Source organism: Cololabis saira, chromosome 19 (genome assembly GCF_033807715.1).
Source record: "Cololabis saira isolate AMF1-May2022 chromosome 19, fColSai1.1, whole genome shotgun sequence".
In the NCBI taxonomy this organism is placed as follows: Eukaryota; Metazoa; Chordata; class Actinopteri; order Beloniformes; family Belonidae; genus Cololabis; species Cololabis saira.
In genome coordinates, this window is record NC_084605.1 from 9695617 (window position 1) to 9718144 (window position 22528).

General features: G+C 41.7%; 1 protein-coding gene across 1 annotated transcript in view; it reads left to right on the forward strand.

The window, feature by feature from the left end:
- grid1b (glutamate receptor, ionotropic, delta 1b) overlaps positions 1 to 22528 on the forward strand; it is a 430666-nt gene that overhangs the window by 150869 nt on the left and 257269 nt on the right. The window contains 1 exon segment of the mRNA XM_061709214.1: positions 4174 to 4379. Within this exon segment, the coding sequence (XP_061565198.1) occupies positions 4174 to 4379 (206 nt within the window).

A 22528-nucleotide genomic window follows, 5' to 3' on the forward strand; every position in this document is an offset into this window, starting at 1 on the left:
AAACGATAAATTCCCGTTGATGATGTTTTTGTGTAAAACTGATTTACGGTTCTGCGTTAAATCCACGCGGAAGGAAGGAAGGAAGGAAGGAAGGAAGGAAGGAAGGAAGGAAGGAAGGAAGGAAGGAAGGAAGGAAGGAAGGAAGGAAGGAAGGAAGGAAGGAAGGAAGGAAGGAAGGAAGGAAGGAAGGAAGGAAGGAAGGAAGGAAGGAAGGAAGGAAGGAAGGAAGGAAGGAAGGAAGGAAGGAAGGAAGGAAGGAAGGAAGGAAGGAAGGAAGGAAGGAAGGAAGGAAGGAAGGAAGGAAGGAAGGAAGGAAGGAAGGAAGGAAGGAAGGAAGGAAGGAAGGAAGGAAGGAAGGAAGGAAGGAAGGAAGGAAGGAAGGAAGGAAGGAAGGAAGGAAGGAAGGAAGGAAGGAAGGAAGGAAGGAAGGAAGGAAGGAAGGAAGGAAGGAAGGAAGGAAGGAAGGAAGGAAGGAAGGAAGGAAGGAAGGAAGGAAGGAAGGAAGGAAGGAATTGAATTGGTATTTTTTTTATCGTAATTTTTATTGTTATCAGGATAAATGGCAGAAATTATCGTGATACATTTTTTAGTCCATACCGCCCATCCCTACTGTGGAGTTCCCGGTCTGTGGTCCTCCTGGTCTTCCTGTCTCCGTGGTGTCTTGCTCCCCCCGTCCTTTGCATCCCTGCTGCAGGGTTCCTGGCTGAGCAGTTTTTGCTCCGGCCACCTCAGACCTCCTACATCCGGGTCCTGCAGCTGAACTCGGGACGATGCTCCTTTTAAAAACTAGTGATGCACCGAAATGAAAATTTGTGGCCGAAACCGAAAATAATAATAAACACTTGGCCGAATACCGAACAATACCGAACATGGTTCTTCGTAGTTTTTCATTTATTTTGCCAATTTTTTCACCATTGCATAAATCAAATAAATTTGATTTAGGCATGCTTTTAAAAGAAAAAAATCTTTTACAAAATTACAAGGTAGAAAAAATTTGTTGAAAATAAAAAACTGAAAAAATGTTTAATTTCCCAGCATTTCTTAAATATTCCAGCAGAAATTATACCAGCAAAGAACAATAACTTAAAATAAATAAATTAGCAAAATATATTTTTTGGCCATCTTTGAGCTTACGTTAGGCTTAACTGACTGAACATTGTAACATAGGCCTTAAAACAATAAAAATGCATTAAAGTGCTCAGGGTTTTTTATCATTTCAAATGATAAATCAAACTTGTAGCTGAAAGACTTTGCAGATGTGCCCCCTCTAGATATTTGAGCAGAACATTCATTGCAAACAGCCATTTTTGTTTTATTCTTTACCACTCTAAAATACTTCCACACTGCTGACATGTTTGCACCACTTCACTCCACGCTCTTCCTGTTTGATTTCGTCATCTAAACGCACCTGTAATAGATTGATTTATGTTGTTTTGGTTCCACCTGCTGGTGAATGTTAGTTAAATTCTTATGTGGTTAGTTTTTGGTTGGCCAACGATTTATGTGGTGCGCAACAGTTACGGAGCGGCCAGTCTATTTATATTACAACGCCGTTATTAATTGTTCGTTTTTTTTCCCACTTATTCCACCGAACACTGAAAGTGTTTTTTTGCCATTTCCGGCCGAACAATTTCGGTTACCGAACGATCGGTGCATCACTATTAAAAACCTTTGTTGTTTTTGAATCTCAGATAAATGAAGTCGGTGACTCATGCAGGCGGTCTGTCCGCTGTCACCCGAGCATGCTGGGAAGGGAAGTGCTGTGACTTTAACTCCCAGGTGCTAAAAGCTTTAATGTTTACTTCTCCTCAGAAGGATCCAGATCAGAAGTTACTCCGGAAAGTGCTGAGTTGAGGAAAACCTGGAATAAACAATAAGCACCTTCGTTTGTCTGGTTTATGATTTCTGACGGCTCCCTGGGCGATGGGATTAGCATACTTTTGAGACGGATTTAATCACAGATCTCTGAATTTCACATCCCACGGCCGAGCCTCTTGAGTGTTTTACCGGGGTGGAGCGATGCTTCATACACGCAGGTGTCTGTGCTGACGGATGGATCGTCATGTAAGCTGGAACAAAAAGGATGGAGGTTGATGTGGAAAAAGGTTGGATGACATGATGCAGCAGGACTAATGGCACTTTTCCACTAGTACCTACCGCTAGCAGCTAGGAAGTGACAGAGCTCCTGGTAGATCTGGTTGTTCCTTATCACCGTCTACATCCCTTTTTAATTCTCTCCTCAGCACCAGGTTTATGAACATCTGACCCTCAGAGTTGGATCATGAAACAGACTTTTGCGCTGATATTGCCTGTCGAATAAAATGAACAAGAAGCCGCCGTCAGAGACGCTCTTTCACTGATGTCACATCCTAACTCAGACGTCTGACTCCCAACCTCCCGACCAATCAGTGGCCTGTAGTGTGATGATGTCAGATACAGCCGACTCAGCCTCTTAGAACCTCGGCAGAGTAGTTACAGAAAAAAGTATCTACTCGGCACATTAGACCCCTAGTGGGAAAGAACCAAATTGAGGCGAGTCGAGTCGGGCTGAGTAGGTACTAGTGCAGGGGTCGGCAACCCAAAATGTTTAAAGAGCCATATTGGACCAAAAACACAAAAAATAAATATGTCTGGAGCCGCAAAAGTGAAAAGTCTTGTATAAGCCTTAGAATGAAGGTAACACATGCTGCATGTATATTAGTTATAACTGGGGATTTTCTTTTTCATTATGCACTTCGAGAAAAAAGTCGAAATGTTGAGAAAAAAGTCAAAATGTTGAGAAAAAAGTCGAAATGCAGAGGAAATAGTCAAAATTTCGAGAGAAAAGTCAATGTCGAGAAAAAAGTAAAAATTTCGAGAAAAAAGTCAAAATTTCGAGAAAAAAGTCGAAATGCCGAGGAAATAGTCAAAATTTCGTAAAAAAAAGTCGAAATGTTGAGAAAAAAGTCAATCTCAAGAAAAAAGTCAAAATTTCAGGAAAAAAGTTGAAATGCTGCATATATATTAGTTATAACTAGGGGAAGATTTTTTTTTTCATTATGCACTTCGAGGAAAAAAGTTGAAATGTTGAGAAAAAAGTCGAATTGTTGAGAAAAAAGTCAAAATGTTGAGAAAAAAGTCAAAATGCCGAGGAAATAGTCAAAATTTCGAGAGAAAAGTCAATGTCGAGAAAAAAGTCAAAATTTCGTAAAAAAAGTTGAAATGTTGAGAAAAAAGTCGAAATGCCGAGGAAATAGTCAAAATTTCGTAAAAAAAGTTGAAATGTTGAGAAAAAAGTCAATGTCAAGAAAAAAGTCAAAATTTCAGGAAAAAAGTTGAAATGCTGCATATATATTAGTTATAACTAGGGGAAGATTTTTTTTTTTTCATTATGCACTTCGAGGAAAAAAGTTGAAATGTTGAGAAAAAAGTCAAAATGTTGAGAAAAAAGTCGAAATAGTCAAAATTTCGAGAGAAAAGTCAATGTCGAGAAAAAAGTCAAAATTTCGAGAAAAAAGTCAAAATGTTGAGAAAAAAGTCGAAATGCCGAGGAAATAGTCAAAATTTCGTAAAAAAAAGTCAAAATGTTGAGAAAAAAGTCAATGTAAAAAAAAAAGTCAAAATTTCAGGAAAAAAGTTGAAATGTCGAGATTAAAAAAAGGAAGAAAAAATAGAATAAAGGAAAAAAGAAGAAAAAGAAAGGAAAAAAGATGGAAAAAATAGAAGAGAAAAAAAGAGAAAAAAGAGAAAAAAAAGGAAAAAGAAGAAAAAAAGGAAAAAAAAAGGTCAAACATTTTTGAACATTTTTGGAGCCACTAGGGCGGCGCTAAAGAGCTGCATGCGGCTCTAGAGCCGCGGGTTGCCGACCCCTGTTCTAGTGGAAAAGCTTCAATAGAGAGTGAACAAGAGGTCCAGGAATGAGCCAGACTACCTGCCAGTGTTGGAGGACCGACACACGGGTGATCTGCTCTGACGTTATTGGGTTGGGGGTGTGATGGGGGGTGGTTGACACACCAAACCTTTCTGAAGGTCTCCATGACGATTGTCCTGGCTCCACTTTTGAACAAATGAACTAACGGTGTGGTTTCATCCAGGTTTAGTAGCTGTGGTGTTTCCTCGTCCATCATGAATGTTCTCGTTTGTCTCGTTTGTTCTCCGGTCGACTGATCTGGTGACTCTTTGGTTCCCCCCCAGATATCCGCGGCCTGCAGGGCTTCCTGGACCAGACGTCCCGCCAGGGCGTGGACGTGGCGCTGCAGCGCGTGGACAGGAACATCAGCAAGGTCTTCACCAACCTGTTCACCACCATGAGGACGGAGGAGCTGAACCGCTACCGGGACACGCTGCGCAGAGCCATCCTGCTGCTCAGCCCCCACGGAGCGCACACCTTCATCCAGCAGGTCGGCCCCCCCGCTCACCTGTGTGATGGAGCGCTGATGAACGAGTGTGGTCCGAGCTGGAGTGTGATTTTTCTGTGTGGAGGAATAATTGGTTCCTCGCTGTATTGACTCATTAAGGGCAACGCGAAGCACGCGGCGAGTGATCGATCACAGCCGCGTGAGCCGCGTTCAGGGTTGTGATGATTGCAGCCTGGGCTGAATAAAGGGAATAAAGGGAGGAGGTGATTCTGTTCAGAGGAGAAGAGATGGATCTTTTAGAGGATAAATGAGGGTGAACAAAAGGAGAGGAGCTGGAGACGGCTGGTTTGTGCTGGTGAAGAATGAGAGCTGAGTGGTGCAGGATGAGAGCTTGTGAGGCGTGAAGCGTGGGTCTGAGTCTGAGTCTGGGTTTGGGTCTGAGTCTGGAGGAGAGAAGGAGAGTTGTACTGAGATGTTGCCTGTGGTACCTGGATGCAGACGGGACGGTGGTCCCGTTTGGACCTGGTTGTGTATATTCTTAAGCGGGTGCGCCAGCGGTGCCGGTTCGAATCCCGGCCCGTAAGAGTTCTTGTGTTGGGGATCAGAACCCGGTTGCTTTTCTGCAACCGGGTTATACATATAAATTTATTTATATATATATATATATATATATATATATATATATATATATATATATATATACCGTATTTTCTGGACTATAAGCTGCACCCGCTCTATTTTTAAAAAAATAATAAAAAAAAGATATACAAGCCGCACCTGCATACAAACCGTATCCGCTCTATTTAAAAAAAAAAAAAGATATGCAAGCCGCAGATATTTATGTTGTTAGATTAGATATTTACTACATGTACAGAAGGATTTTGAACTGTAAATGATGTACATGTTTGTACCTAAATAGATCCTTTCCTAACAGTGTCTTTTAACATGGCAGCAACTTTGCTGATTAAAACAAGACAGAACCAAGAGAAAAGAACCGGTATTTATTTATCTATTTATGTGTTTGAAATCTGCTTCTACCTACTTCTATCTGCTAAAGAAGAAGTAGCGTATTCTTCTTTGCATTTATTTTGTCTTAGTTTTGATTCTAATTCCGGTTAAAGTGCCCCGAGCGGTGGAAGAAAAATCCACAGAATAGCCGCACCTTTGTATAAGCCGCATGGTCAAAACCTATGAAAAAAGTAGCGGCTTATAGTCCAGAAAATACGGTGTGTATATATATATATATATATATATATATATATATCTGTGTGTCATCTGCATAGCTACTGTTATAATCTGTGCTAGTAGGAGCATGTAGATGTTAAACAGAACATGAGTCCATCTATGCAGAAGCAATGAATAGTGTCACCTCCACCGCCAACACCCAGAGCAAATACTACGTTTTTAAAAAGCTTGATCAACGCGCGACCTCTTCCAGGGTTAAGTAACTCTGTATTGATTGAAATAATTGTGATTATGATTTTCGCCCCAGTCCATCGGCCCAAGGTCGGCTGAGATTAGAGCGGATGGGAAACGCATCGATCTGAGAAAATGTGACTTCTGCCGCAGAAAAAGAGAAACTGGACTCGCCTGGCCAGGTTTTGTCCTTTGATGGCAACCCGGGAATTCAGCGTGTGTGTGTGTGTGTGTTTGTGTGTGTGTGTGCGTGTGTGTGTGTGTGCGTGCGTGCGTGCGTGCGTGCGTGCGTGCGTGCGTGCGTGTGTGTGTGCGTGTGATGTAACACAGTTTCTGCTGAACTGATCAACTTCTGACCTCTCACACGAGGCGTCTGACAAACCCATACCTGGCAGGTGTGTGTGTGTGTGTGTGTGTGTGTGTGTGTGTGTGTGTGTGTGTGTGTGTGTGTGTGTGTGTGTGTGTGTGTGTGTGTGTGTGTGTGTGTGTGTGTGTGTGTGTGTGTGTGTGTGTGTGTGTGTGTGTGTGTGTGTGTGTGTGTGTGTGTGTGTTGCTGGCTCTTAGCTGCCTGTAAAGCTGCGTTGCCATGGCAGCAGCTCTGGCTGTTCATGTCCACACTTGCAGGAAAAGACACACAGACGGACCTGAGCAGATGTTCACGCGCATTGCAGTGAAAACACGGCGGTGACAAACCGCTCCTTCGGTCGGTTCCGCCGGGTCGGTCCCGACGGGTCGCTCTGACAACAAACCACAGACATGCAGATGAATTCTTCCATCAGCTAGTGTCGTATCTCCTCCTGTCCTCAAGTCTCCAGCGGGTCCTCGTGCACCAGCTTGCAGGTTTCGACCCACACAATCACAGATGTTACAATGATCAAGCTACTAAAGATGAATACTGGACTAGTTTTTCCAGGTCCTGCTGAGACATCAGATCTTTTAACCTTGATGTAAAGGTGATAGTAGGCTGACTTTGTTATTGCCTTAATGTGTTTTTCCAAATTTAGGCCTGAGTCCATCACTACACCCAGATTTCTGGCCTGGTTGGTGGTTTTTAGGTGTATAGATTGAACCTTTTGTGGTGACCTGTAATCGTTTCTCTTTGGCTCCTCTCTTTGGTTCGAATCCCGGCCGTCAGAACCCGGTTGCTTTTCTGCAACCAGGTTGTATATATATATATATATATATATATATATATATATATATATATATATATATATATATATATATATATATATATACATATATATATATATATATATATTATTTCTGATTCTAAATCGATTCTCATATTAATTCCTAAAAATCGATTTGTATGTCTAAAGATCGATTTTTTTTTTTATCATTACATTTTTGCCTGGTGAACTTTAATCCAAGTAGTCCCAGTAGTTTTGAAAACTCCTGAACTAAATGAACTTTTGAAAATGCTGGACATTTCAGCTTAAATTTCTAAATGTTATATTAGTTCAATGAAGTTCATATTATCTATATTTACTATAGCTTGTTTGGTTTCTCTCTTATCGGACACGGTTTGTCATGAAATACCTGAAAAATGCCGGGTGCTTCATGTCCAGCTGTGTGTCTGGTGACAGAATAAATCAGACAAGATAAAATAATTTGTTTACTGCTTGAGCTGTTGCAATTTCTTTCTTTTCTTGCACTTTAAATGGATATTGAAATGCCTATTTGAGTTATTTATTTCTTAGTTATTTCACAATAATTATTGTGAAATTATTATTTCAATAGTTATTTTACAGTCATATAATCCAGGCAACACTAACCCAAATCAATATCGAATCGAATCAAATGGTGATAATCGATTCTGAATCTTAAGAATCGGAATCTAATCGATTCTTGACATTTGAATCGATACCCAGCTCTAATGTGTATATATATATATATACATGTGTGTGTATATATCTGTGTGTCATCTGCATAGCTATGGTAGTTTATACCACGGTCTGTGTGAATACTGGGTTCTGATTGGCTGGCAGGTGTAGGTTAAAAGTGATAACCTCCACCTAGAAAACAAGTTTCGTCAAATTGCCTGATAACTTTAATATCATTGCGCTGGATCAACTGCCAGGTGGTAACCACGGCAACGAATATTCAGAAAAGAAAATCCGGCTACCGCAGAACGGCGACTTGAGTGATTTTGTAATTTATTTTAATTTATTTGGTGAATTTAACAATTTTGATGACTGGGATGCAGAAGAGGAGAGAAAAGAAAATAGCCGAGCGGACTAGAATATCTCCCGTTACCAAGGAAACTGAGTCATGGCTTGTTAAAAAACTTTGTAACTTGCCAGGTTAGAACGGCTGCAGACGAGAGATTAAATAGTCTGCTCAGTTGTGGCTTGTTATAAAACTATTGATTTCAACTGAAAACACATTAAAGCATGTATAACTTTAATATTTATGTTTTTTTGGTAAGTGACCATGGTATAAGCGGGATAATGCCCTTCGAGGTGACATTATCATAAATATATGGACTTCGCGGAGGCAAACCCCTGCGTCTTCCATATATTTCTGATAATGTACACCTCGTCGGTCATTATCCCTTACTTATTTTGTTGTTTGTTATAATCTGTGCCAGTGGGAGCATGTACATGATCTGACCAGGTGGATAACTCAGGTCTTAGTTGAATTTTAACACCACAGATCAAATATATTCATCAGAGTTTTGGACAGCCTTTAGTTCTCGGACTCAGATAGTGAAGCTTCTCTGGACCTGGTCTCGTTCAGGACTTTAAAATGATCCGTGCATCAAAGGTGAACTGAAAGAAGGAAGGAAGTTTCCTTCAGTCCAGCGTTGCAGTGGAGCGTGCTGTCTTATAATCGCCTGGTTTCTTTGCCGTAAGTCACATATGTTCCTGATTCCTGGGATTTGGACCCATACAGACAGAAGAGCACTGTGTCCTGAGCTGACGTTATCTTGTTCAGTGACCTGTGAATGGAATAGAAGGCTCTGTGATGTCACAGACCCGTATCAGAGTAGAATAATCGTTGTTTTAAATCCTCCCTGAGCCCAGCGTCTCCATCCGTCCCCTGCTGGGGACTCGTGTCGGACTGCTTCTCTGTCAGAGACGGTTTATTAAGACCTCAGGACCTCATATGTGCATTTGATTTGTCCGGCGTGAGCACGATAACCGCACAAATGAAGACTGAGAGTCCTGGAGCGTTCTGAATCAGCCGACCTGCCAACCCAAGTAAAACCTGCAACTACCCGACTCTCAGGGTCCACTGGAACATGGACGTGGGCTGGACCTCCCTTCCCTCGTTTTAACTTCTCTGTGTTCATATTCCTTTCAGTCCTCAAGGAACCCCAAACATCTCTCACTGCTGTTCTTTTATAATCGTGTTTGTGCTGGAATTAACCAAGTACAAAAGCGCAGGAGACTGCAGCAGAGAAACACAAATGCGTTTTCTTTTTCATGCCTAGAAACTCATTAGCACCAGAACATGATGGTGTAGGAAGGTGAGACTGAGCAGAATGAAAGTTTCACTCTGTGATGTTGTGAAAACACACAAACACGCAAACAGACGCACACACGCAACTCAAGTTTATTTGTACAGCACAATTCAACAACAAGGTTATTCAAAGTGCTTTACAGAGACATTAAAACATCATAACCTCGAAGAAAATGTAATTAAAATAGAATAAAATGCATGATTTAAACTGTTAAAATTCAGTCACATTAAACAGAAGTTAAAATATGATCAGGTTTTGAAACTAAAGCTTCCAAGTAAAGTGGTGCAGGTTTGGAGCTTCATTCAGATGCAGCTGAGAACATGTGAGTCTCCAACCGGGTCTTGAGTGTTTCAGCTGACCTGAGGCCTTCTGGGAGTTTGGATACCGGTTCCAGATGACCTGAGGGGTCTGGAAGGTTCATATGGGTCAGGAGGTCCCTGATGTATTCTGGTTCTGGACCGTTCAGAGCTTTAAGCCCAGGACACACCAACCCGACGTCGCCCGCTGTCGGCCGACTGCTGTGTCGTCTCGCGTCGCCTGTGTCGGTCTGGGTCGGGCTCAAAAAGAAGCACTAGACACACCGCAAATACGACACCCGACGGCGAACTAGCACGTACGTTCTGCGCATGCGTGAGAGGTAATTCCCCTCCATACCAGCAGGCAGCGGTAGTCTGTATTCAGGGGCTCAAGGAGGAGGACAGCGCTTTTTTTTTTTTTTCAAAGTTTTATTGAGAAAACACAAGTGCAATACAAAACAGACGGCACAACCACCTGCAGCTCTGTGGAGAATTACCGCTGGCTGAAATAAATCATTAAGGAAGATAAATGTTGGTTTAATAGATGAAATCTAACAGTTGTAGCTACGCCTGTTAAGAAATTTGCTCCGAAAATTTCGGGATTTCTGCCTGCCGGCTCCGGAGCTGATTTATGGTTCCGCGTTAAATCGATGCAGAGCCTACGGCGTAGGGTACGGCGTACGGCATGCGACACCGCGTAACCTACGCCGTAGGCTCTGCGTTGGTGTAACCCGGAACCATAAATCAGCCTTTATTCTGGCGAGGTTTGAAAAAGACTTCGCAACAACGACCAAGCGATGGATCATGTACATTCACTGAGTGAATATTATGAAAGTAAAATATATATTTCTCGCTAGAAATGTAATCAAAACGCATTTTTATGCAGAAACTAACTCAAAATATTGATTTTATTCACTAAAAAATAAGAAATGTCCACCATGTTTTTTTTTTTGATTCAGTCCGCAAATGACGACGAAAAGCATTCTGGGAAATTCTGGGAACAGCCAATCACAGAGTGAGCTGTTTGACCGACGGCCGACGCCGATTCGACATGTCAAATCAGCTGAAAAGCTCCCGACGGGAGGCCGACCTGTGGCGACGTGCGGGATACACCGGCGAAACTATGCCGACAGACGCGCACCGACGCTCACCGACGGCCCGACGGCCGACAATCGGCTTGGTGTGTCAGGGCCTTTATAGACCAGCATCAGAAGTTTACAGTCTATCCTCTGATGGACAGGCAGCCAGTGTAAAGACCTCAGAGCTGGACTGATCTGGACTGATGTGGTCCACTTTGTTGGTCTCAGTGAGGACTGGAGCAGCAGTTAGAAAGCCAGTCTAACTGAATTTTAATGTGGACTGTAAAGATGCTGTTACAACTACAGCTACTAAAGATGAATGCTGGACTAGTTTCCAGGTCTTGACGCATCTTGACACGTCTTGAGACAACAGATCTTTTAACCTTGACATATCCTTAAAGGGAAAGTTCGTTTTTTTACAACCTGGACCTTATTTCTGTCATTTTTTATGGTCGTATATTCACCCAGGCGAGTTTGGTGTCATTTGGAGTCCTTCGGAAGATATTAGGGTTTTTTTTGCGAGCCGCTTCTCCATATAACGGTAGTGAACGGGGCACAGCGGGACACGGACGATGCAGCGTCTAAATAACACATCTCTGACCTCTGAACTCATGACGTCATCTCTGTGCGCGCATCGCAGACACAGCTCTGTGTACAGCTGGAGTTCTACTGTTAGTTTACTGTTAGTTATTTGAAACATGTCTGAATATTTGTCAAATTCTGAGGTTGTGGACGACGACTTTGAATATGATGGTCGTCCTTACCGTTTTGAGCCGGAGTATATGGCTGAAGAGCTCACTGAACGGAGGACAGAGTGCGCGCACAGAGATGACGTCATGAGTTCAGAGGTCTTGTTTACAAACTGATTTCCTTGTTATACACACAGCCCCGGATGTAGACAACAGGTCCTGGAAGCAGATCTAGTGATTTATAAAAGAAATGAACGAGTTTCGCGGCAATCGCGGCAAATAAATGTTATTTAGATGCTGCATCTGTGTCCCGCTGTGCCGCCATCCGCTACCGTTATATGGAGAAGCGGCTTGCAAAAAAAACCCTAATATCTTCCGAAGGACTCCAAATGACACCAAACACCTCTGGGTGAGTATACAACCATAAAAAATGCCCAGGTTGTAAAAAAACGAACTTTCCCTTTAAGGTGATAGTAGGCTGACTTTGTTATTGCCTTAATGTGTTTTTCCAAATGTAGGTCTGAGTCCATCACTACACCCAGATTTCTGGCCTGGTTGGTGGTTTTTAGGTGTATAGATTGAAGCCCCGTGGTGACCTGTAATTGTTTCTCTTTGGCTCCAAAGATAATTACCTCAGTTTTGTTTAGCTGGAGAAAGTTGTGGCTTATCCAGTCATTAATCTCCTCAATGCATATATATATATATATATATATATATATATATATATATATATATATATATATATATATATACATACATACAGTATATATAATCTGCATAGATATGGTTTTTTGTTTTTTTTGTTATAATCTGTGCCAGTGGGAGCATGGAGATGTTAAACAGAAGAGGTCCCAGGATGGAACCTTGGGGAGCTCCACATGTAATTCTCGTCTGCTCAGATGTGAAGTTACCAATTGACACAAAGTACTTCCTGTTCTCTAAGTATGTTTTTGAACCAGTTTAGTACAGTTCCAGAAAGACCCGGCAAGTTCTCCAGTCGTTTTAGAAAAATATTGTGGTGAACTGTGTCAAATGCAGCACTGAGATCCAGTAAAACTAGGACTGTTTCCAGCGTCTGTATTCAGACGTCTCGATGCTGTGGTGCCGTCTAAAACCTGACTGGAAGACATCGCAGCAGTTAAGCTGTTGAAAAACAGTTTTTTCACGATCTTACTTAAAAATGGAAGATCTGATACTGGCACACACTCATACATGCACACACACACCATGAATCTTCCTGCCAGAACGTGTTACTCGGTGCTGGTTTTGTTCGCCTGGGTGGCCTTTTGGACCCGCTTTACGTTCCTTCACATATTAATTCAGGGAACAGAATAATCACTCTTTCTGTGCAAGTGAATATGGCGATCAGATTATTTATACACCCGTGACGAGTGAGTGTTGCAGTCAGACTTTTGTACTTTAATCACTCCTGCTTTTCAAGTATTGAAATACCTGAAGAATTGCAGTTTCTTAAGCGTCATAAAGCAAATCAAATCAGTGCTCAATACTTAGTAAATTGAAGGATAAGTGGGTTATTACATACTGGAGAAGGTGATTCAGACGCTGCAGGGGTCAGTTGCTGTAATTGACACTGGAGGCCGTTTTAGACGTCTGCAGGAACAAATACTAGACTCCTACAGTTCAATGTGGACTTGTGTTTGTACAAATCACAGATTATAGCCGGCAGCAGCAGCAGAGGAACGAGTGCAGAGCTTGTCAGCAACACTATGTTGGAGATGGGACACAAATATCTTTGTTTGTGCCAGGATTGATTGCTGAGTCTTAATAGTTATATAACTGATGAATGGAGCGCTTTATATTCCTCTATTCAGGTCCTATTCTACTGAATATTTCTTTTATTTTCCTACGAAATGCAGCAAACTCCAGGGTTTTAAAAGGATTTCTGTAAAACTTTAGAACAAAAATATTCCGAGCACATGCATGAAGATGTTCCCGAGATAAAGGTCACCCCCTCGTACCAAGTAACCTACAGTAACCCACTCATAGTTTGAATTTGAATTTTTTAAACATGGTTTATAATTGAATATGTAATATAATTCCTTTTTTCATTCGGGCCTGAAACACACACAAATATCCTGATGAATCTTAATATGAAGTTGCATATGAAGTTCAACAAATCTAACCAGCAACCAGAAGCCATTGCAATTGGGAGTTAAAAAAGCTGCAAGCGTCTCCTCAGATGTGGCTGGTGAGACGCTTGGTTGCAGAAGTCTGCATATTCCTCAAAAAGGTTCTGGACATCCGTCACCATTATTCCTGGAAGGACTTTTACGTCTTAAATCTACGACGGAGTATTAGGGCCAAACAAAAAAACAAAAAAAGGAAATTACGAGAATAAAGTCATAATGTAATGAGAATAAAGTCGTAAAATTACGAGAATAAAGTCATAATATTACGAGAATAAAGTTGTAATATATTATAAATATATAAATATAACTTCACAAGATGCTCAATATTCTTCATTTTAACATAGGGAGAAGATGCTCTTCCTGTTAGAGTTCTCATAAATTACCACTTTATTTTCATAATATTATGACTTTATTCTCATAAATTACCACTTTATTCATTACGACTTTATTCTCGTAATTTTACGACTTTATTCTCGTAATTTTACGACTTTATTCTCGTAATTTTACGACTTTATTCTCATAATATTAAGACTTTATTCTATTACGACTTTATTCTCACAACATTACGACTTTATTCTCGTAATTTTACGACTTTATTCTCATTATATTACGACTTTATTCTCGTAATTTCCAATTTTTCTTTTTGTCTTAGTTTGGCCCCAATACTCCGTCGTATAAATCTTATTGACATTTAATTTTTTTTTTCCCCCCCCCAAGATGGCGCCGCGCGAGTGGCAGCTTGTAGCAGCAGCTCTGTGTGTTTTCCCGTTTTTTGTTCTGTTTTTGCATTTATTGGTTATTTCTATTTTAAATTTTTTGTATAAAGCGTGTGTGTGTGTGTTTTGGCTGCTGCACGACTGAATTTCTCCTCTGGGAGATCAATAAAGTCTTCTATTCTATTCTATTCTATTCTATTCAAAAAACGTGGTTAATTGATGTGATCCTGGATGTTCCTGTGAAGGAGCGTCTCTCCAACCCAGATTTTACACATTGATGCTGCATGTGACGTCATCACCCCGGTTGTTGCTAGGCTACGAACACTTTACGTGATCCTGCCAGCCACCAGCGCGTGTTTCATGTGCGCAGTAACGCTGCGATCCTGAGCTGGCGAGGGCGAGGAGAAGGTCCCGCTCACGGGGATGCTTCCTCCGGTTCCTCTCTGAATTAGTGCCCAACACCAATCCTCGTCAGCTGTCGGTTAAATGTGTGAATCATTATCGAGTGAGTTTGAATCCAGACAAATTAACACCACACACACACACACGCCGACTCACACACTCTGAAAGTCGGGGTTCTTCACACTTGTTGCCGTGTTTATTTGCGTGCAACAGTTTTTCCTCGTCATCACGGATCTCAGTCCCTCTGCCTCCCTCGTTCGTCTTGTTGTCGTTCCAGCTCTGCAACGCTTAGATCTCAGTTATTTACACTATTCTCCTCTTCTGTTTCCCTCTCTACCGCTTTGACTTCTTCAGCCTCCGTTCTTTCATTTCCTCTCCTTCCTTCTTCCCCCAGTGACTCTACAAATCCAGTTCTCTCCTCCTTCTCTACAGCTACAGCTTCCTCTCTCCTTCCTTCCTTCTACTCATCTCTCCTTTCTGCTTCTCTCATTCCCCCTCATCTTCCCCTCTTCTGACTTTCTGACTTGTGAATGAGTCTGCGGATAAATCACTGGAGGAGTGAACTTTAGATTGGAAGGTGGGGCGGAGCTCTCCTTCACTCCGGGAGACAGCGTGACTGACAGGAACCTATCACACCGCTGAGCTGTGATGGCCGATAGCTGCACACACACACACACACACACACACACACACACACACACACACACACACACACACACACACACACACACACGCATGTCTCCTCCGTGGCCTTGGGGGGGAAAACCTTCCAACAGGAAATCGAAAATGACTGCAATAAACACGGACTCGGACATTTTCTCCCCTCCTCTTCCTCCTTCACTGAAACACAAACAACATCCAGCAGATATCGTTCCGTCACTCATTTAAAGGAGCGCTCCATCTTTTTCTACGCCCTTCTGATTTCTGTCCATCATTCCTGCAGGTTCAATTGCAGGAAATCACATGAAACGGTCCAAACATTGTAGGAACTAAAAGTATGACATGAGCTGCAGTTCTTATTGGTGCATGCGCTGGTTCTGATGGAAACTCTGCAAGGTGGTCGCTAGTGTTGTTGTTGTCAGCCTGTTTCAATTTGAGTTTTAGTCTAGTCTTTGGGTCAAGCTATCATTTTAGTTTTTATTACTTTTAGTCACGTTCATTCTCCTTTTAGTCGTGTCAAGTTTCAGTCGACTAAAAGTCTGAACATTTTAGTCTAGTTTTAGTCAAAGATTGTATTTAGCCAAACACATTTTACAATTCAAACAAGGTTATCTTATTATTATATTATTGTTACCTTATAGACACAAGAATACATTCATTCCAGATACAGAAGACTCTAATTTGAATTTACAACATATTTATCTTTCTGCATTTCTCCCCATCTTTTTCTTTTTCGATGACACATTGGGTTTTCTTTTCCACGTCTATGTAGGAAAGTGTATCCAAAGATGGATCTTCTTCTTCTCCAGCCCCAGAGAAGATCCCCGCGTAGCCGGCCATCGGCCCCTTTCTTTTTCTCTTTCTCTCTTGTAACTTTGTTTTTAATTGACGTGAACCTAGAGCTCTGCGTTAACGGCATCAGCCTCTAACTCTGCAGCTGCATCTTCTGGATCTGATTCCCCGCTGCAGCGACTGGGATTGAGGACTAACGTCACCCAGAACTAAACCAGAGGAAACTACTGAAAACATGGACATTAAACCAGAGAAACTACTGAAAACATGGACATTAAGGATCTTTGTTGGAACATTTGAAGACACATTTTAGCAGAGTTTTTATTTTGTAATCTACATTTTAGTCTCGTTTTTATTCGTCTACGATATTGCATTATATATTTAATTAGGGCCCGAGCACTTACTGTGCGAAGGCCCTATAGTATCTGTAGGAATTCTTTTTTTTTTCCCTCATTTTCTTTCCTCGTTTTTATTTTTCCGATGAAAGGAGGGCCTTTTTTCCCCCTAAACGTGCCCCAAAAGTCACCAAATTTTGCACGCAAGCCAGGCCTGGCGATAAATTTGATATTTCATGGTTTGCATTAATGGGCGTGGCAAAATGGCTCAACAGCGCCCCCTAGAAAACTTTGTGCCTCAAGCCCCACAATACGGTTTGACGTACATGAACGAAAATCGGTGCACACCTGTATCATGTCACAACTTAAAGAAAAGTCTCTTGGCGTCATGGCCAAATTAGCCCCGCCCCTTCTTCTGATTGGTCGATATCTGATAGTTCCTACTTTCTGCCATAACTTTTGAATGGTTTGATATAAAGAATCGTGGGTGTTTCATCCGCTAAATGTCCAGGCCTGAAGACATCTACATGCAAGTAATACAAGCTTCCACTGCAGCCTGAACGTGCACAAGGGTGGAGGGCCCGTTCATCGCTGCTTGCAGCTTTAATTATTGTTATCGTCACATGACCAGCATTTTCATTGCGTCTCGTCTCGTTTTCCTCAGGTGATAAAGGTTCTTTGACGAAGATATTTTACTCATAATTTTCATTGATGAAAGCAACTTTAGTGGTCGGTGGATCTGCTCAGTAACTTTTCGACTGAAATCCATCGTAGGAAGAGAGGTTTGGGTCGTGGTCTGTTGCAGTTTCCTTCCAGGCTGGACTTCATTGCTCTCCATCTGCCACCACGGATGTGCTGCTACTTCACTAGGAAGTAGGGTTGCCACCTTTCAGAAATAGAAATAAGGGACACCCGATTTCAGCAGCGCAGGAGCCAAAAAAAAGCCCCAAAATTTCTAAACTGCATAAAAAAGTGTTTATTTTATATGAAAAAACTAAATGCTTTAATAGCATTGAACTTGCATGACTGTACAGACAGACAACCATACTAGCAACTGAAATATCCTCCTATTCTATGTATGTCCACATCAGCCCAGATGTATAATATAGATACAGTGAAGAATATGGTGTAAAAGTTAATTTATTTCAATAATTCAACTAGAATATGGTGTAAAAGTTAATTTATTTCAATAATTCAACTAGAATATGGTGTAAAAGTTAATTTATTTCAATAATTCAACTAGAATATGGTGTAAAAGTTAATTTATTTCAATAATTCAACTAGAATATGGTGTAAAAGTTAATTTATTTCAATAATTCAACTAGAATATGGTGTAAAAGTTAATTTATTTCAATCATTCAACTAGAATATGGTGTAAAAGTTAACTTATTTCAATAATTCAACTATAATATACAGAGCGCAGCAGGTCCCGTTGTCCCGCCACAAAGATTTTGCTGGCCTTAATGTTTCCTCTATTTTATTTTGTTCATTATTGTTAAATTTAGTGTTGATGTGTGTGTGACAGACGTGTGTATGGGGCGTTAATGAAAATACAGGACAAATCGCGTCCCATATTAGTTCAATACGGGACGCAACATTGTTTTCTCAAATAAAGGACAATTCCGTATTTTACGGGACGGGTGGCAACCCTACTAGGAAGCTTAAGATCATTAATGTCCAGAAGGAGGTTCTGGTAAACTCCTGCAGAGGAGCTAACTGAAGCCTCGTTGCACCATCAGTTGGACCCAACCACTGAATGTCAGTGATGCCGGTTCTACTAACTGGACAGAACCCAACCGGTCGCGTCCTGCTCACCCCGCTGCCAGATGGCCATCACTGCTGTTGTCTCGTATTCGGTGGAGCGTTTTCCACTCGCATGGCCTCTCATCAGCAGTCAGAGCCAAGCATAAATCTGCCTTTTAATTAGACCAGCAACCTCCTTGATTACAGGGTTTGATGTTGAAGGACCAGGAGCAGCAGAGTCTCAGACCTGATTGAAGAGCGTTTGTCCTCTTAAGACCAGGAAGTGTTGAGGTCAAAGGTGGAAGCAAGAACAAACTGCTGCTGCAGCGTCATTCGTCCTGATGTAGCTTCATAAAATGCAGCTTCTGAATAACACGATAATAAAGACGTACATCGCTGAGGAGTTTTCTCTCTTCATTTTACAGCAGAATTATAAATCTAGCTTTTCATCCTGAAGAGGTTTTTATTATGATGATTATAGCACTGAAGCACTCTGAGACATTTAGCTTCTTTTATGCGAAACAAGTCGTTCTTAATTACTTTGACTTCTCAAATAAAAGTTTAAAGGTCTCACACAAAGAAACCTCTTCTTAATTGGAGTGCTTTGAGCGTCGGTTTGACCTTTGGAGTTGGGAGTCTGGGGAGCTTGGGTACGCTTCACTTTTGTTTTTTGTTTCTTTCCGAGTGCGGCGCGGGGATGAATGTGCCGCCGACGTTGCTGGGATGTGAATGGCAGCCCATCTGTTGGGCTTGTAAACGCTGCGAGTCCAAAGCCGATAAAGACAAGGTTGCCAGTCCCTCATGGCTCGGCGGCACTTTCTGCAGCATGTTTTCTAATCATCGTTAATCACCCTCAGATTTGTTTCTCATTGAGTGAAGGGCGGCGTTTCCAGCGAAGCGTGGGGGGCGGAGGCGGAACGGGGACAGGAGGAGTCCAGGCAGCAGCCGAGAGTCTCGGCAGGACGCAGGGATGATGAAACTATGTCACATTTAAAAGTTAGATGGATTTCAAACATCACCAACAAAAGTGTCTTTCAGGAATTGTTACTGACGATAAAGTTTTCAGTACTGAGGCATTTTTTTTTACGTTCTGCAGCCCGACCAGGGATCCAGTTTTTCTGTCCCGCTGGATCTGCTTTGGTTTCCAAGAGGGGTTCTTGGTTGCGGGGCTAAATTAGCCAATCACGCGTGTATTTTCTGCGCCAACGAAAATAAATGTGTTTGTTTTTGTTTTGATATTTTTATTAGGGGGTAAGGCACAGTTGAACAGGAATAAACAAAAAAAGATATACAGTCTACCTCCTTTTTTTTTTTTTGGATTAAGAACAGAACAAAAAATCCACACAAAATAATGACAAATACATGAAAATTATTATATTCTTATATATGAGTAATATTTAAGTATTAAAGGTAAACAGTATGAATTAAAAAATAGATGAATAAAAAGGGGGAGAAAAAAAGAAAACAAAAAAAAATCCAAAGCAAAAAAAAAAAAAAAAAAAAAAAAAAAAAAAGAAAAGTAGATAAAAAGATAAATAAAAAGGAGGAAGAAAGAGAGGAATGAGAGAAGAGAGGGACGGGGGGGATCCGTCAATCAGGAAGCAGGGACTGGAGAGAGTGGAAGAATTTAAGAAAGGGAAGCCACTTATTATAAAATTTGTTGCAAATACCCTTCAGTGAATATTTAATCTTTTCCAGCTTCAGAAAAAACATGTTGTCGTTGAGCCACTGGGTACTAGAAGGAGCCTTAGTCGACTTCCAGTGGAGAAGAAGGTGGCGTCTTGCCAGTAAGGAAGTAAAAGCCAAAATGTCTATTTGGTTTGAAGTAAACCGGCCATGGTCCTCTGGGAGCCCGAATATGGCAACATGGGGGGAGACTTTTATATTCACCGAGAGTATTTTTGACATGGTGTCAAAATAATTCCACCAAAAGCGAGAAAGTAGTGGGCAAGAGTAAAACATATGGGTTAAATTGCAAATGTGTTTGTTTTTGGACATCACGGCTCAGAGAAGTGTTCGATGGAGACGCCGGGTCGGTAGGAAGACCGAAGCCGAACCGTTCCGCCTTGCACCGCTGGTGGTCACCGCTGTGTTCGTGTTACTCCAAACATAAAGGCTTCAGAAAATCTCAAACTTTTATATCAACAAAAATAAAAAATCTCACTTTCATGCAACTCTTGCAGAAACACGATCAAGTCCACTGATTATCAGCCCGAGGCAGCGGCTCCGGAGCAGAAAGTAGACTGTTTCTTCATTCTTAAGTAATTATAGACTTTTTGAGTTATATTTGGTCCAGAACCGCTCTGCAGCTACCAGACATTAAAGTGAATGACCAAACATGAGCACAAACCAGCCACTTTCACTAAAACTCATCTGCTGGGATTTGTACCAGCCGACGTGAGACGAGAAGAGGCAGCGGAGAGTTAGCCGCTGCGAAGGAAAAGCACGCTGCACTTCCCCGTTTGAGATCTTAATGGATCTCACCTGCAGCACCTCTGCTCTCCTAACGGCAGCTCTCAGCGTAAATGCTCTGGATATGCCTAATTACCGGGAAGGAGGCGGGGATGGAGAATACTCGAAGAGCATTAGCACTAATTAGAGACCAGGCGCAGAGACGCCACCTTTGACGAGTCACGCAGATCAAGGAGCATGGGGTGTATTTCTAGACTTAACTTTTTATAGAAATCCATCACAGAAGTTCGTCATATACTGTAGCAACTTAAAACATTTGTCCAATCACCATGCCTTTCTGTGTTTAAGCAAAGCTTGTATCATGTGACCCATCATGCTCAGCATTTATGCTGCAACGCTGCGTTTCCCTGAACATGTTGTGGACATGAGGACCAAACAACTCGACAATGACTACATTTACATGCAGTCAAAATTCGGATTATTACTAATATTCCGGTTACTGAAACATTCAGAATATTCCGTTTACATGCGTGAGCAAACAGGGTTATCCCTGTATATATGGTAATTAATCATTCGGGATATCTGGATCAAACCAGCGACGCGTGGAGAACGTGATGATGCAATTAGCGTCATTTCTGCTTCTTCTTCCTGTATCCAAATTCAAAACAAATGCTGCTTCACGCAACCTTTCTCTCACATTCTTGTAAATCTCGCTATCCCCGTATTTTCTACCGTCTACAAATGCAGAAATGTTCATATCCTTCATTACATTTATGAAGTGATTAGTCTCCTCCTGGTCTTGCGTTTCTCCGTGTTTATAAGAACTTCCTGGACTCAAAAGACCAGGATTCCTTACGAACAGAGCATGTGCAGAAAACTAATTCATGTTCCGTTTGATGGGGATATTCCGTTTGGTGTTTACATGACCCAATATTTGGGTTTTAAAAGGAGTAACCCAGGGCTCATATTCGGGTTTTTAAAAACCGTAATATGAGTAAATTTGGGTTATTCAAAGGGGTTATTGGTGTTTACATGGCCGTGTAATTTGGGTTATTGCCAATATTCGGGTTTTAAAAGGGTTATTGATGCATGGAAACGCAGTCATTGTTACCTTATAGACCCAAGAATACATTCATTCCAGATACAGAAGACTCTAATTTGAGTTTAAAACAGTGTATTATTTTATTTGAGTTTATTTTTCTGCATTTCTCCCCATCTTTTTCTTTTTCAACGACACATTGGGTTTTTTTTTCCACGTCTTTGTAGGAAAGTGTATCCAAACATGGTCTCTTCTTCTTCTCCAGCCCCAGAGCAGATCCCCACGTGGCCGGCCATCGGCCCCTTTCTCTATGTAACTTTGTTTTTAATCTACGTTAACTAGAGCTCTGCGTTAACGGCATCAGCCTCTAACTCTGCAGCTGCATCTTCTGGATCTGATTCTACTACTGAACTACTGAAAACATGGACATTAAGGATCTTTGACAACATTTCGTCTCGTCTCGTTTTGGTCAACGAAAATGAAGACACATTTTAGCAGAGTTTTTATTTTGTAATCTACATTTTAGTCTCGTGTTTATTCCTCTACGATATTGCATTATATATTTAATTATCCTTATCGTCACATGACCAGCATTTTCGTTGCGTCTCATTTTCCTCAGGTGATAAAGGTTTGTTGACGACGATATTTAGTCATAATTTTCGTTGACGAAAGCAACTTTAGCAGGGACCCCTGACTTCCTCTCTGTTCTTTCCGGCTGGTGCAACAAACCGGGTCGATATACTCAGCCGGACACGTCCTCAGGATCTGGAAGTAGCGGGACGTCACCAGCAGAAAACTGCAGCGCCGGCAACCTGCTAACCCGTGTGACGATCTCCCCGCGTGGCAGAAATATGAGATGGATGTGAGACGGACAGGAGATGACGCGTGGTTTGTCAGGGAGGGAGGGGCGGAGGTGCGGCTGTCATCCGTCTGGCTGTCGGACAGCCTGATAAAGCAGCGGTCTGACGGGGCTAATCTGATATCAGAGCGGAG